The following is a 17,202-nucleotide window of genomic DNA, read 5'->3' as shown; positions in this document are numbered from 1 at the left end:
GCCTCTGCCTCCTAAGTGCTGGGATTAAAGGCATGCGCCACCATGCCTGGCATGATTACATTCTTAATGGATATAAATTAAATATCAAATATAAAGAAATCTTCCTTGTGCTCTAAGTTTTCGCCACTGGGGTGATGTGTTGGTTTTGTTTTGCTGTGATAAAGACCATGAACAAAAGCTACCAGGAGAGGAAAGAGTTTGCTCCATCTTACAATTGTAACCCATCCTGAAAGGAGTGTGAGAGCTTAAGGAGCCAGCAGAAGTCAGGGGTCAAAGCAGGATCTATGTGGGAACCCTGATCCTGGCTCGGTCCTCCGGGCTTGGGAAGTTTGTTTTCTTGTTCATCCCAAGCCCCCTGCCCCAGGCTGACAGACAGCACCCATAGTGGGTTGGGCCCTCACGCATCAATAATTTATAAAGAAAATGCCCAACTTGCCCACAGTGGAGACATCATCTTAGTTGAGATCTCCTCTTCAGAGACCACCCTAGTTTCCGTCAAATTGAGAAAAAACTAACTAGAATGGGTAACTGCTACTGTGAGGTTGGTTTATATCCTTCCAGTCATATTTGCATATAGAAAAATAGATTTGTCACAAATTCCTTTTTCATTTTTACATAAATGATAACATCCTGAAACTTGATATTTTCACTGCGTGATATTGATAGTTACTTTTTTTTCCAGTCCTGCATAATATTTCGTAGTATGCCCTGCTCATGTTTAGAGATTATCTGGCTTTTCTGTTACATGTCTGGCTGTAATAAATGTTCTATATACCTTGGACAAGTGTTTCTATAGACCAGATTTCGAGAAATAGAATCTTTAGGATGGACACCATTGTACATACGAAATGTTAATTGCCCTAAAAATAAGTAGTGCCGACTTACACTCTAGGCAATAGCACATGACAGCGCATATCTCTTCATCCCATTTCACCACCAACGTTCTCCGTCTGTTTGATGGCTTCTGATCCAGGCAACCTTTTAATTTTCCAGGATTCTCAGTGAAAATCACCTGACTGAATTATATAAGGAGTCATTCGAAGGCCTGCTATCCCTCCAGGTTTTGTAAGTTAGTTGAGCATATCTATTTGTAAGTAATGAGTTGTCTGTGGATGGATTAGATACTAACATCTCTTCAAGCAATAAAATTGTGCAGTTACTGAGTAGGTTTGGCAGTGCTTGCCTATAATCCCAGCCCCGAGGAGGTGGAAATGGGAGGATTGCTGCACGTTGGAGATCTGCATGGTGGTGGCTACACCGTGGTGGCTTTCATAGCTGCTCCAGAGCTGCTTGGCAAGAGCCTGGCTCTGAAAACACGATAAAAGAAAATCTGCAGTTATGTCAGTCGGTGGGGATGCCAGCCTATCGCTAACATTAAAATGCCTTTTATGCATTTAAAATTTCCTAAATCATACAGACAAGCTTCAACCGGAAGAACTCCGTTTACAGAAGGAAGATGTTAGGAAGAGCCGAGCCATTACTGAGCCTCTCATGACCCTTGTTTTCTAAGGCATATGCTTCTATTTAGATATTGCCATACCTCCATCAAATCTGGTCCACGTTCCCATTTACTGTAGCCCATGAGTTAGGAGTGCTTTGATACTCTTATGGGACTTGCCAAGCGGATGTGGCAGGGTGCCTGATAAGAAAAACGTAAGGAGGCAAGGTTCATTTTGGCCCTTTATCTCAGAGGTCTTCGGTTCCTGACAGCTGGCTCCATTGTTTCTGGCCTGTGGTGGGGCAGAGCAGGACACTGGACGGCTGCAGTAGAGCAAAGCCTTAGAAAGAGTGAAAGAAGAAATGCCCAGCAATAAGCCACACCCCCACGCACCTGCTCCCTCCAGTCAGGCCCCGCCCTCTCCTGGCGCATTCAGGAAGGGACTCATCAGTGGGTTAGTTCGTGGGTATCCTTAGTGTCTTCGTGATCAATAGACCACCAGGTGAGAATCAAATCTCCAGTACAGGCTTTCTTATTTTCAGGGGTGGGGTTGGAGGGAGTGGAGGATTTACTTTAGATCCAAACCATTAGCAGGGCTAAAAGAGAGAAAAAGAGAATCAATAAAGAATGTGCAATATAAACTATGTGTGACCTGCACGGCCTAAAATGTTTGCTAATCTAACCTTTACCAAAACAAGAAAAACAAAAACAAAAGCACAGCAGGATAGAAAGAATTAACTCTTTAAGCCATATCATCTAAGATTAAAGAAGAGCCACCTGCGTTAATTTGAAGGTATGTGTGTGTGTGTGTGTGTGTGTGTGTGTGTGTGTGTGTTGACATCTTTGCTTAGTGTGTATCTGTGTGTCTGTGTGTCTGTGTGTCTGTGTGTGAGAGAGAGAGAGCACATGATTACATCTTTGTTTAGTGTATGTATATGAAACAGAGAGAGAGAGAGGGAGGGAGGGAGGGAGCAGAGACAGGTGTGGAGGACAGATGACAACTTGTAGGATTTGGTTCTCTCCTTTCACCCTGGGGGTCTAGGAGGTCTGACTCAGGACATTAGTCTTGTCCACAGGTGTCCATATTCATTGAGACATCTCACCAGCCCCAGACAGGTATCTCCCCAGGGGAAAGTATGCACTAAACACAAGAGCGGAGATGAAAGTTAAAACCCTGTTAGAAGGATGCTCGTGAGCACCTGTACACCCTAAAGCCAAGCCAGGGTCCCACGACGGGGACCATGACACTGTAGCAGTGCCAGCAAATGGCCAGAAAAGCCTCACAGCATCACCTGAAGCATTTGCTAGAACTGGTTTCTGGCATCACTCCTCGGGGACAGTTACTGAGTCAGCAAGTCTGAAGTAGAGCTGAGAACCCGTGTCTTCTGAGGCCCAGGTACCCGGAATTACCTAGTAATGACCTAGTGATTTCAGAGCTCAGGAGGCTGAGGTTGGAACACTGGGAGTCTGAAGGCAGCCTATCCTGCATGGGAAGACACATAAAAAAAAGTCAGATAGTCTCTCAAAATGACTGACTCCAGAATCTACCAAGATCTATAGTTTTAGTTTATGTATTTGAATGCCCTAAAGGATGAGACTCTTGGGAGATGGATGGACCGAGTAAGTGGCTTTAAAATATTCAAATCCAAAGGTCTACAGTTCAGATAAAAACACTGTATTTTCTATTTCCAACTCTAAGTTCTATTACTTATAGGTACTAGATATCTAATAGCTAAGCAAAGCAATATTTCTCTTTTATGTTTCCTAGGGATTTATCTTGCAATAAAATACATTACATTGAAAGAAGGACATTTGAGTCGTTACCTTTTTTGAAGTATATGTAAGTTACAATTATAACCCCTTTATATTTAAATTTTAATCCCCCTTGGTGACTTCAAGCTTTTCTAGTAGGATTCAATAATAAGCTAGACTCAGAAAAATAAATATTGCATTTTTTAAAAAATTGTTTGTTTTGGTGATGGGGACAAACCTAGGGTCCAGAACTTGCTATTCAAGTGCCCTCCCAGTGAGCTACATTCCTAGATTTATATGTGTATGCTGGATGTGGTGAGATGCGAGCGTAGAAGGATGGAGAACAAGAGAGAAAATGGAATAAAGATAAAACATCATGTGTCCTCCAATATGGGCAATCATTGTGTGCGTGTGCGTGTGCAACAGGAAAGTAAGACTGTATCGGGAGGCAAAGTCCAGCAGTCGAGGATGGAGACCTAGTAGGACAGATAAGAGCACAGTATAATGAGATAGAGGTAGGTATATCAAATTATCAGGATGAAACCCATTATTAGTACAATAGCTAAAGCTTTATTGCTGGTCGGAAGTCATGAACGTTCTATGCCAAATCCGTTTAGTCTGTAATAAAGCTGAATATGAGAATTCTGATAAGTCAGGGTAAATCGTGACAGCTCTCACTCACTGTGACAGCACTCACAGTTGTGGATAAGCTGCTGGCATCTGATGAGCAGACACCATCGCGTTCCTAAACGTCCTCCAGTATATAGGACAAACCTATAGAACAAAGAGTAGTTCAAGCCAAAATGTCAATGGTGCAAAAAAAAAAAAAAAAAAAAAAACTCTCAGAGAAGTAAAGATCTTTGGGGAAAATTCTGAACATTTGCTGTGGCTAATGTATTACATAATGTAAATATAAAAAGTGTAAATCATAAGCCAGTGTCATCCTCAGAATTCTTCAGCAAGGTGAGTTATGTTTAATTATATATAAATTAGAATCACCAGAAATACAAATGTTCTAGTGTCTTTTCGTTGGCTTATGTCTTTTTATTGTTGTTATTATTTTAGAAACCTTGGGTGCAATTTACTCACTGAACTGAACTTTGGAACATTTCAAGCATGGCATGGAATGCAGTTTTTACAGCAGTTGTAAGTGAAGTAGAAGTTAACTAAGAATATGTGAATACTTATTTGCGTGTTTAAAAGAATGCAGTATTGGCTTCCTAGGTGTAAACCCTGTGTGAACTGTGGAAAGTTTGCTTAAGATCCATCCATTCTTTTCCAACAAGGAAACTAAGGCACAGGAGGCCAGGGGACTCATGTAAATTGAAGGACCGGCCCTGCTTCCCTGGTCCTGACCCTTCAGCACGGGCACAAATAACACCACTCAAGCACTACTCGCTAGGTGTTATCATGAGGCCCCAGTGCCGTGCTCTGATGTGTAAATGCTTTTGGAAACCCACTCATGAGTTTCTATCTGATTCCCTCTCCCATGCACACGTCCAAGCTGCTTGAATGGCTGGTGCCACACAGAGCTGCAAAAAAATAACACCAGGTCCTCTGGGGAGTAAAAGGTGTAGGTCATTTCTCAAACATGAAAGGAGGAAATTCCTCTGCCCTGAGGCTTCTCTCCCAATTATCCAGAACATTATTTTTCAGGAAGTATGTGCCTCTGAGGTCATGGATTATCTGTGGGTAAGAGGCACCTTTGTAGCATGGGAAAAGATACTATGTGCATTGAACTGTGTAGTTGAAAATATTCATAAAGAAAAAATGCATTGCTCCAGCCTGGAGAATCTTTCTTTCTTGCTGGGCATGGTGCCTTGCAGCACTTGGGAGGCAGAGGTAGGTGGATCTCTGTGAGTTTGAGGCCAGCCTGGTCTACAAAGCAAGTCCAGGACAGCCAGGGCTACACAGAGAAACCCTGTCTTAAATTTTAAAAAGAATATTACTTTCCCAAGAGAAAGAAATTTTTTCCTTTAGAATAAAGGAATTTATTTTAGAAAAAATCCTGTAGGATTGTGTGATATGCCTGTAACAGGTTTTATATTATAATATGTTTTTTAAAAAACTGCTTCATCTTATTAGAGATATACAGCAGACTGTTGTCTGTTTTAATTTGTAAGGGTGTTCCCATAATGGCCATAACTTCTAACAAATGTGTAATTACAGAATCAGCCTTTTCTGACACTAAGGCAGTTGCCCATTGAAATCCTGAAATCCTGAATATGTGTCTATAGTATCTTGCACATACTTCAGTTTATCAAACTCTGTAAATAGAAGACATCCATTTGCTAAATATCATTTCTTTGGGTACTCTTAGGGTTAATTCCTGTAGGTAATGGAGTTTGGTCGTATAATGAGCAAGTAGGACATTGCGTCACAATTTCCTTGGGCTCTTGCCAAGTGTTAGAGAATTCTTTCTTTAAACCTTTGCTATTAACATTGTTGCAGGAAATACTAAAAAACATGGCAGCATCCCAAGATATACTCAGCTACCCTCTGCCCCGGCAGTCTTGCCTCTAGGCTAGCCCCAGCAGCGATCGATTGTGGTTCTCTCTTGGTGGACTCTGCTCACATTCCCAGCCATCTGCCCACTGTGGTCAGCGGTCCCAATTCCCAGTAACCCAGTAAAATCAAAGCTCTAGAAGCTTATTTTTTTTTTAAGTTCTCAATTCACAAGATGTCCACACAATAATTTCAGAGCCAATTGATAATGATATAAGCTGCCCACCTAGATTCGACAAGTTAGCCCAATTATTCTCTCCTCTTATGAAATTAACAGCTACCGTGGCTATTTAAAGCCACGCAGAATCTATATCATCTTCCTGCTCCATCTTCCTTCCTTCTCCTCACCATCCTCTCTCTCTCTCTCTCTCTCTCTCTCTCTCTCTCTCTCTCTCTGAAACTCTTAGCTCCACCTCCCTTTTCCCTGTCCAATCACAGGCTTCTTGTTGTATTAATATTTAAGTTTATTAGGGGGAAATTCTGCTATAAACATGGTGTTTTTTATGGAATTCTGAAGCCTCTAGTACACTTCCTATCAATAGCTGGTCAATTTCATTATTACCTTGCACCAGAGGGTCTGGCAGACCTGTATGGGATCTTATGTATATAATATATAGTGGACAACTCCTATTTCTGATCATTTGTTGTAGCTGAATTAATAGTGAAGTCAATTCAGAATCATCTTGAATAAGTTCAGCAGTCCCTATGTGTAAAACAACCCTTTCTGCATATTGAGTGTCAGTTACTATATTAAGAGACTCTTGAAAATCTGACACCATGAGTATTGCATATAGTTCAGATTTTTGAACTGACTTGTAGGAACTCTTAGCAACCTTACTTACATCTTCAGATTTATATCCTGCCTTTCTTGACTTACTGGCATCAGTGTAAAGTGTAGGGGCTACAGATATTGGAGTTCCGTTTATATGAGGGAGAATCCAATTAGTTCTTTTTATGGACATGAGTCACTTGCTTTTAGGGTATCTGTTGTTAATCTCTCCCAAGAAATTACTGCATACTCTTTGCCAGTGTTCATCTTGTGCCCATAATGAGGCTATCTTTGCATTAGTAAAAGGTACCACAAATTCAGCTGGATCCATTCCGACTGTCAAAGTCTCCTTTTTTTTTTTTTTTTAGTATCAATTCAGAGACCTTCTCAATGTAGGTTTTTATTTTCTTACTCTGTTTATGTGCTAAAAACATCCAGTCTAAGTTACAATATTCCCTCTGTATGAGAATTCCTGTAGGGGAATGAGTAGAAGCTAAGATGACTAAGATGCAAACCATCTTTGGATCAATACAATCTAGATGTATCCTGCAACTGTATCCTGCAAATTCCTTTCTACTAGAGCTATATCCTTCTCAGCCTCAGCTGATAATTTCCTGGAGCTATTTAAATCTTTATCACCTTGTAAGGTTTGAGATAAATTGCTTAGCACTTAAGTGGCCAAGCCAGTCGCAAGTTGCAGCCAATTAATATCTCCCAGTAGCTTCTGAAAATCACTAAGGGCCCTTTATTAGTTTCTTCTCATTTGCTCCTTTTGTGGGCCAACCTTTTGCATATCTATTCTATAACCTAGATAATTAATAGAATCCNCTCTTTGTATTTTTTTCAGGGGCGATTTGCAGTCCCCAGCAATACAGGCTTTTTTTAAAAAACTTCATAAAACATTCTTTCTAGGATATTTATATCTAGATCAGCCAATAGGATGTAATCCATATAATATTAAATAATGGATTGGGAAAATTGTTTGTGAATCATCTTATAATGGCTGTTGTACAAAATATTGACACAAGGCAGGGCTATTTAACATTCCTGTGTAAGGCCTTTCCCATGATATCTTTTTATTGGGTGACCTCTATTGAAGGTAGATACTGAGAAAGCAAACCTTTCCTCATCATGTTCATATAGAGGAATTATGAAAAAGCAGTCTTTTTGGATCAATCACTATGGTAGGCCATTCCTTAGGCAACAATGGGACTCTGGGCTGCAAGGAACCCACAGGCTGGTGTCTTAGTCAGGGTTTCTATTCCTGCACAAGCATCATGACCAAGAAGCTGTTAGAGAATAAAGGGTTTATTCAGCTTATACTTTCCACATTGCTGATGATCACCAAAGGATGTCAGGACTGGAACTCAAGCAGGTCAGGAAGCAGGAGCTGATGCAGAGGCCATGGAGGGATGTTACTTACTGGCTTGCTTCCACTGGTTTGTTTAGCTTGCTTTCTTATAGAACCCAAGAACTACCAGCCAAGAGATGGCACCACCCACAAGGTGCCCTCCCCCTTGATCACTAGTTGAGAAAATGCCTTACAGCTGGATCTTGTGGAGGCATTTCCCCAAATGAAGCTCTTTTCTCTGTGATAACTCCAGCCTGTGTCAAGTTGACACACAAAACCAGCCAGTACAGCTGAATAATCTTATTAATCATTCTGAGATCTGTCAACATCCTCCATTTGCCAGAATTTTTTTTAATGACAAATACCAGAGCATTCCAAGGGCTGGTGGACTCCTCTATATGCTGAGCCTCCAGCTGCTCCTGGATGAACTGTCCTAATGCCTGTAGTTTTTCTTTTGTCGTAGACCACTGATCAATTCAAATGGGTTGGTCAGTCAACCACCTTAGTGGTAAGGTTATTGGTGTCTTATCATCAGTGGCTCCTTGGGGTAGAGCTAAATTGTCAGCTTCTGCTGTATCTTGTTTATGAACAGCCTGGACAGTCTGAACTGCCTTTGATAACATTCCCTAATTAATTTAATTTCTTATTAAGAGCCTGACTGGTTTTGTGGCCAGACAGTGAAACTGGAGGGATATTTGTGTTTTCCATTGCTGTAATAGATTTCTTCCCTATAAGTTAATGGCTATCTCAGCCATGTATGGCCTTAATTTTTTTTTCAGGTCCTGTACATCTAAACCATCTGGTGATTGAGATTTGCTTTATTTGGGATAAAGTCCCAACTCCTTGGAGTCGAATGTCTACTTTTTTTTTCTTTTTTCTTTTTTTTCTTGAGGCAAGGTTTCTCTGTGTAGCCCTGGCTGTCCTGGAACTCACTCTGTAGACCAAGCTGGCCTTGATCTCAGAAATCTGCCTGCCTCTGACTCCCAAGTGCTGGGATTAAAGGCATGTGCCACCACTGCCCTGCTGGATGTCTACTTCTTAAAGTGGCCAATTTGCAGGCCAAGAATTTGGAGAGATAATGGTAACATCTGTTCCAGAGTCGACCATTGCTTCAATCTCAATATTGTTTACTAGTATTCTTAGTTTTGGCCTTTGATCCTCTATAGAAGCTTGCCTAAGTATTCGTTTTGGACTCCCTTTTAAATTTTTTGAATTGTCTATAAAACTTGCCTCAGCCTTGTTATCTGGTTTCACAACATCTGTTTTGAAGCAGTGATGTTTAATTGTCCTGAGGAAGAGAACTCTCCCTGACTGGCATTGGAGCCTGCAAGAGGTCCCACTGGGAGGTTTTTGGTAAGGTGTTGCCCCATTTGTTTGTTGTTGCTCTACATTCCTTAGTCAAATGTCAGCCTCTGCCACATCTTTGACATATTCCAAAAGGCATAGCCCCCTTTGAGGATTACTTTGTTTTTTCCTGCAGTTATTTCTGAGATTACACTGCTCTCCACAATTAAAACATTTGAAATCTTGGGTGATCTCTAGGCAGAAAGGTGTAGATACCCCAATCAGTTCACTGTGTCTGCCCAAGTCCAGCTCCAGGCTAAGGTGCTGCCCCTGGCCAAAGCTGTCTGCCTGGGGCTTGGGAAGGGAGCCTCTCTGCAGTTCTCTGTAGGTCCTCAGACCCAGTCAGCTTTCAGTCCACACACTGCCACAGCCTAGATCCACAAGTCCTAGCCTTGTACTGGGGGTGAGGGGCAGAGAGATGGTCTTCTATCTCAGGTTAGTTGAGTTCTAATCCATACGTTGGGGCACCATTTTCTTGTGGTAAATCTCCACCCCAATAAGCCCATGCAAGGAGAATGCAACTCAGTTATATATTTATAAACTGCATGCCTATATTGGGCAGATATGCCTCTATACCACTTTCTTCCCCAGCTATGAAATCCCTGCTACTTGCAGTTTCTCCAGGCCATGTGCTTCTGCTCCATCTTCCTTCCAACAACTCTCCCTCTGTGCTCCTCCATTTGCCATCCCTGCAACTCCTCCTCTTCCCTTCTTCCTGTCTTGCCCAATGATTGGCTGTTAGTCAATCTTTATTAGCCAATTAAATCATCAAGGGAAATTCCTCTACAGGCATGGACTCCGGTGGGATACAAGCTTCTTGCATCTTTTCCAAAGGCAAGTTGCCAAGGGAGAGAAGAGGAATTCTGTACGGGGTTCCTGGAGTGCTTTTGGTTGAAGTTCTATTTTCCTTGCATTAAAAAATGTTTATACAAAGGTCCCAAATTAGTTAAGGGTTAAGCCTCTCAAGATCCATAGTCACCTCTGGTTCCAGGTACTTACTTGAATACAGCCTCCATGTCACTGACAAACACTGATGCTACCTACATGTTAGTAGTACTGTAGGGGTGGATGCTCTTGAGTCTCTAATTCAGGTCAAAGACACACCAAAAGCTCATTAGTTATGTACCATTGTTTGATTGATAGCAGGAATCTGTCTTTATTCATATGAAAAATGTTGTGAAAAAAAAAACCCAACCATCCAATAGTGGTTGATAATCTAAATGGTAAATGTATCCCCCTGCCTCCCTCTGCTTCTCCTTCATTTCTCTAAGCAAGTCCAGACTGGTGGCTTTACTTTTGTTTTTTTTGTTTGGTTTTGTTTTAAGTTCTTTTGCTACTAACTGCTAAAAAGTTCATTGCTATTAATGATGAATCCCCTGAAAGTCTTCACTTGGCAGAAGATCTACACATTGTTCAGACCAAGCACATTCACATGATAGTTTGGCTATGGTCTTGTCAAGAGCATAACCCGGAAAGAAAAGGAAAGGAAAATCCTAGTTTTATCCCTACTGAAGTGTCTGCCTACAGCTAAAAATATTCATGGGGTAAATTGCCCATCAGTTGACTCATGGACCCAGAAATACCCCAGTGCTTCCTTTTGGCCCCTGGCATTGGTTTCCTATAGGAAACTCTTCATGCCCAAAATTTTGATCCTAGGGCTGAAGAGATGGCTCAGTGGTTAAAGCACATGTTGCTCTTGCTGAGGACCTGGGTTCAATTCCTAATACCCACATGGTGGCTCATAGCCATCAGTATCTCCAGTTCCAGGGCCCAATACACTCTTCTGACTTCTGCAGGTACCAGGAACACATGTGGTGCACATACATATGTGCAGACAACTACTCATACACATAAAATAATAAATCTAAAAAAAAAGAATATATTTTTTTAAAAAGGCTTGCTGTCTTCAGGACCTGGTGGTCCTCACTTTGGTTCAGACAGGATACTGGCAGCTGCTTCTCACAGTCAGAAAGGCACAAGCATTAAAGAAGAGCAACTCGAGTCTGTCCTTGGGATGAGTTAGGTGAGATGTTTAATTTGCAGTTATCCTGCAGTCTTGAGAGGGTCACATCCAACATTTATAACACCTTTCCTTTCTCTGCCACGTCTGACTCTTCCCACTGGTGTGAGAAGGCTCCTTCTCTTGTCATCCTGGTAGTTCTCCCTCTACCTGTAACTCTCTGATACTCACATCTATGAGGTATTTGTTGTGTTCCAGGTATTATTTGAAATACTTAAATGAGTGAGAGGTGGGCATGTAGCACATTCACACATAGAAGTGGTGTCTTCTGAAAAGGTTAGCTCAGCTTTCTGGGCTTTGTATCTTATCATGAAGTTGGCTTCTACTTGTAATGGGACCTGTGGGGCAGAGAGCTGCATTTCCTTCTAAGAAATGCATATCTATAGAACTCACGGGCACACTCTTACCTGGCATCCCCAGGGGTTCCTGCTCCTGGTTTATTATCCATACAGAGTCACTCGTGCTGAGCTGCCTGTTCTGGTCATACCTCTTCTAGATGCCTTTGAATCCTGGACTGCTTGGTGAGGGAAATTGTAGTTTTTTTCTAACTGAAAGAGCTCAGGTTTGAGGCTGTCCTACTCAAGTGACTTCACTCAGAAGTTACAGAACCAGAGTCTGAACCCAGATCCTGCTGGATCAAGCCACTTTTGCCTGTTCTTCATGGTTGTCTTCCTCATGGCTGGTTTAAGTACTGTGACTCTCAGAACCATGGTGCGGCCATTTTTGATTTCTTAGAATCGACTGGTGTAACACAGAATCCTGCACTGAGGAGCTTCACACGGGGAGGCGTGCTCGAAGGCTCATGGACCTAATAGATGGGAAAAAGAAAGGACTTCTTCTTTCCTCACATTCTTCTTGCATGTTGGAACAGGGTCTGGGTCGCTTATTTCTCTGACCATCATCCTCTAAGGAAGCCATTTCCCTTCCTGCCTTTGGGATTTCTAGTGTGGGTGCTTTCAGAGGCAGTCTTATCTTCCCCCTTCTACCTGTGCAGAACAGCAAGGTCAGCTGGGGTGAACCTCCTTGGGGATTTTTGGTTGTTTTCCATCAAAGCTCACACATACACATGCGCATGGCCTTCCAAATACTCAGGCCTGTGGCTTGTGGTCTTAGGTTTCCCAAGCACATATATGAGCATCTCATGGTTCCTGTGGACATGGTGCTCCTCTGCTCTCCTGTCAGTCTGTCCTGTAGGGTCTTCATTGTCCCAACCGCGCTCACATCACTGCCTCAGTTAAGACACTTGACTGTAATTGTTTTCTAAAGCCACCTTCCGGGAGAAGTTTCTAGAACTAGAGAATGCTCAGTAGGGTCAGATATGGACAAGTCTGGTCTCACTAGGGGCCACTAATTCCCTAGGATTGAGGCATTGAAGGAGCTACAGTTCGATTCTGTTCCCTCTCACAGTGAGGCTATGGGGTGTTTTGTTTGTTTGTTTGTTCTTAAGGTTGCCACTGAGCTAAGATGGGGAATGACTTAGAGGAAGTTAAAACAACACAAATCCTATTGCCCTTACAGAAACTGAGTTGGTTTTCTTGAATAAATGTTTCCAGAGTATGGCAAGCCTTTGGTTGACTTTCCACAGTTCCGATAACTCGTTTTATGCCAGATGAACTCTGATGTCCTTACTCAACTGTTTTCATTAATATCAACATGTTATCTCAGCGACAGTGGGCTAATTAAATGTTAATCTCAGGAAATGATTAAGGAAAAGGAAAAAAAAGGAAATCATAACTCTTACAGTTCTTACAGTGTCGTCCTCGAATGAGCACGTGAGGTTTAAGTAGTTAACTTCTAAGCCACTCGTGACAGTGTGTAATCCCATCACACTGAGAGGTAAAGTCAGGAAGATCAGAGGTGTCTAGTGGGTTCAAGGTTAAGGCTAGCCCAGACTAATAAGACTTGATTCCTTTTTTAAAATTTAATTTAAAAAAAAACTATTTCATACCTATTATTTTATACTATTAATATACTCTTAAAATGTTTATTTCAACATTTACTTATTACTTATTACTTTGCGTGTGCCACGGTATAAGTGTGAAAGACAACTGGGCTCAGGGACTCAACTACAGTTGTCAGGTTGACATTAAGTCCCCTACCTGCTAACTGCCATTTCTGCCAACTGTCCAGCCCAGGAAATTGTGTTTGCAAAAGTTTTCTAGAAAGAATATAATCAAAATACATCGTGTGAGCTGTAGCTTAGTGAGAACACATACCACCCATGCACGAAGTTCTAGGTTCAATCCCCATGGCTGTCAAAAAATAAATAAAAGGCAAAGGCTGGGTTAGGTGTGAAGACGGCTCTGCAGGTTAAAGTTCTTGCTGCACAAGCCAGATCTGTTTGACTCCTGGAACCCAGTGTATGGAGAAAAGAGACCCCCCAAAATTGCTTGCTGACATCCGCACCTCCCTGACACTCACATGCACAGCCTGACATGGCACCACCTCCAACACAATAACTATAATAAATAAAATTTAAAACTGTTCGAAACTAAGTCTCAAAAGGAAGATTTAATTGTGGTTCTCTTAAATCCCCTTTCTCTGCTTGTTAAAACACAGGCTTTGGAATCAGAACTAACCTCAAATTCCAATTTTGTTTTTTTGTTTTGTTTTGTTTTGTTTGTATGCCCTTAGCAAACTAGGACAAGTCCTACAACCCTTGTGTGCCTCGGTTTCCTCATCTGGAAAGCAGGCACGGTGGTTGGAGCGATGGCTCAGTGCTAAAGAGCACATCTTGCTCTTGCAAAGGAGAGGAGCTTCAAGTTCCACAGGCTCTGAGTCCCTCTTGTGGACTCCTCAGACACTCGCCTCACAAGTACGCATGCCCCTGCTACACACACACACACACACACACACACACACACACATACACGCAATTTAAAATAAATGTTTTTAAAGACAATGGGGTAACGGTTACCCTAGCACCTCAAGTCAGGTTGAACATGGAAGGATCACAGATGCTTGGGAGCTGAAATGATTATTGATATGTTCTATTCTGATTTGGGAACAGACTAAATCTAAAACTTTTTTTTTTCACTTCATTTCTCCTATTTTGTTTTGTTTTTGTTTGTCTGTTGGTCTGGGCAACTAAACAAGGCCCTCGGCCAAGAGAGCGGGAGAGAGAATTATTAATCTTATTGGCGTATAAACAATGTTGCTTACTTAGCCCATAAACAGTTGTTAAATACCAGGGTCAATTCGGGTGCCCTTCCAGGCACAGGGGTGACAGTGACAATAAGGCACAATCATTTTTAATCCTGAGCTCATCATGGCCAGGAGCCTGGCACATGCACACACAGACTTATTCAGTCTGCCATGATCAAGAACACAAGGGAGACTGTGGTGGAGCTGGGCTGTAACCAGAGCCCAGCTGTGACAGGGGCCAGCTGTGACAGGGGGCCTGGCTGTGATGGGGGGAGCGGGGCGGGCTGTGACAGGGGCTACTCTTAACAGTCATACTTTTCCTCCACAGCCAGGGAAACTATCCTATTATTATTCTTGACTTAGTGAACCAACTACAAAGTGTTTTATACTTCTAAAAATGGATAAGCACCTTGAATTGTGGAAATACATTAAAAATAGTCTTTTCTAGCCAGGTATAATGGTGCACCCCTTTCTCTTGAGTTCCAGACCACCGGGTCCACAGAACAAGCTCCAGGACAGTCATAGCCATACAGAGAGCATACACACACACACACACACACACACACACACACACACACCACACACTAAATAAGTAAATAAATAAATCCCCAAACAAAACAAAACCAAAAACCTTTCCTACACAGAGAGCCTTACTACCAGTGTAGTTGTCTGCTAGATTTTTGAGCTAGAAGCTCTTTGGCATTTCTCTTCTTTGTATTCTGCCTTCCCCCCCTATTTTTCTCTTTTATTTTCCATACATGTCTTCACAGGAAGAATGTTCATGGAGTCGAAGTGTGGTTTATAGGTAAAAAGCATTATGCATAATATATAATGTATATGTATGTATGTGTACACATTTATTTCTATTCCATGCTGAGGAATGAATGTACATTTTTGGAGTGGTGTGAAGCAGGTTGAAGTGTGTGTAATGTGAATCTCACTGCTTTTTCAGAATCCTCAACCGTAATCCTCTGACACTTGTCGAAGATCCGTTCCTTTTTAAATTGCCAACATTAAAATATCTGTAAGTATTGGGTCCTGGGATGATTTCTGCTCTTTTTAAATTTTCATTAAGAGGGTATTTTGCCTTAATAAAAAAATTGAAATTTTAGTTTCAACTGTATTGTTGAAAACAGGATGGAGTTCCAGGAGAGGTGGTGCGCATTCTTCTCTCTCTCTCTCTCTCTCTCTCTCTCTCTCTCTCTCTCTCTCTCTCTCTCTCTCTCTCTCTCTCTCTCTCTCTCTCTCTCTCTCTCTCTCTCTCTCTCTTCTTTTTCCCCCTTTGATTTAAGTTTTATTGCATTATGATGAGAAAAGAAACATAATTTCAATTTTTCTGAATTTGTTAACATTTAAAAACCTGTTTTGAGTAAATAGACTTACATCACATTCTTCTTTCTCTTTTGTACCCCAACTCCTCCCGGACAGCCCCCCTTCAAAACCTGCAATACCTTTATTTTTTATCATATTCTTTAAAATTTGTAAAATATTGTAACAATAAAAATGAGAGTTATAAAAGTTGTTTGATATAAAACAACAATCAATTGAGCGGTCTTATGTAGATGTCTGTCTACAGCAATGCTAAAAATACATTTTTCTCAGTATAATTTTTTTTCTTTTTTTGGTTTTTTCAAGACAGGGTTTCTTGCCGTGACTGTCCTGGAACTAACTCTGTAGACCAGGCTGGTCTCGAACTCAGAAATCCGCCTGCCTCTGCCTCTGCCATGCTGGGATTAAGGGCATAAGCCACCACTGCCCAGCCTCAATGTAAATTTTAAATAACTCCAAATATATTAGCTGTATATTTTAAAATAATATATCATTAATTTTTAATGAATATAAATAGATAAAGTCTTTTGTTTGTTTGTTTTGTTTTGTGTTTAGTAGAGCTTAAAATCTTGGCTTACTGTGGTAAAAACACAAAATAAAAACAGTTTTTGGACATTGGTGTTCATGGTAATAAGGCTGTTCTTGAATGTCCCTCACATCACCAAAGGATTTTACCTCCATAGTAGATAAGCTAAGAGTTGACAGTTCTGCTGCACCAAGTAATGAGTTGTAGGCATGATTTTTTGATACAGATTTCCTGCTACAGTCAAAGCTATTTACCTTGAGTGATTGTTGTCAGTCTCAGCCCTCAGGAAACTGGTTATATTCATTTAAGAACTGGTGTGTGTACTAAGATGGTCTATCCATGAAATCATTCATCAACTGTTTAAATGATCAATGTTTCTGCTTGAAGGGTGGCACAGATATTAAGTGAGGGTAAGATTCTGGTTCATTGGCTGTGATGTTTTTGAAAATCATTCATCTCAGAATAAGAGTAACTTATAAAGTCCTTTTCTTCAAAATTGATACAATAATTATAAATATCAAGCAAAGCCTTCGGTCTCACTCTTTACTGTTCTCTTACAAGCCACCTCCCAAATTAATTGTCTACATTTCTTTTGGCTGTATAAATAATTTTGAAATATGTAAGCTGTTCTGAAAGCCATAGTATAGTGTAAAAACATCAAATAAACAATCCTACTGATAGAGAGGCTGAGATAGGAGAAGCATGATTTCAAGGCCACTGTGTGGCACACAGCAAGACCCTGTCACGTACAAACAAGCAGAAAGTGTACATAGATTGTACAATATTGGCCCTATTTCTCCCATTACCAAATTAGAGAGACCACAGGATGACATCCCACAAATTTCTAATTCTTCATATTTTTGAATTTCAATCTATTAGGATATGTTGGTAATATTAATTTTCATATTAAGATATACTAAGGAAAAGTGATTGTTACTTCCTATTAATTTTCTTGTTAGAGGTGGAATTATGTTTGTGTGGGTTTGTTGAAAGATTACTTTCTTGCTTCTTCTAGGGTGTAGTT

The 17,202-nt window shown here is 41.1% G+C and overlaps 1 protein-coding gene across 1 annotated transcript in view; it reads left to right on the top strand.

The window, feature by feature from the left end:
- LOC110331877 (leucine-rich repeat-containing protein 37A-like) overlaps positions 1-17,202 on the top strand; it is a 60,864-nt gene that overhangs the window by 10,093 nt on the left and 33,569 nt on the right. Inside the window, exons 6-9 of the mRNA XM_021212741.1 lie at positions 994-1,065; positions 3,207-3,278; positions 4,256-4,336; positions 15,276-15,347. Of these exons, the coding sequence (XP_021068400.1) occupies positions 994-1,065; positions 3,207-3,278; positions 4,256-4,336; positions 15,276-15,347 (297 nt within the window). The remainder of the gene's footprint in view (positions 1-993; positions 1,066-3,206; positions 3,279-4,255; positions 4,337-15,275; positions 15,348-17,202) is intronic.

This window comes from Mus pahari, chromosome 14, assembly GCF_900095145.1.
Source record: "Mus pahari chromosome 14, PAHARI_EIJ_v1.1, whole genome shotgun sequence".
NCBI classification, from domain to species: domain Eukaryota; kingdom Metazoa; phylum Chordata; class Mammalia; order Rodentia; family Muridae; genus Mus; species Mus pahari.
The sequence above is the reverse complement of the archived record's forward strand: the minus strand, read 5'-3'. Positions and strand labels throughout refer to the sequence as shown.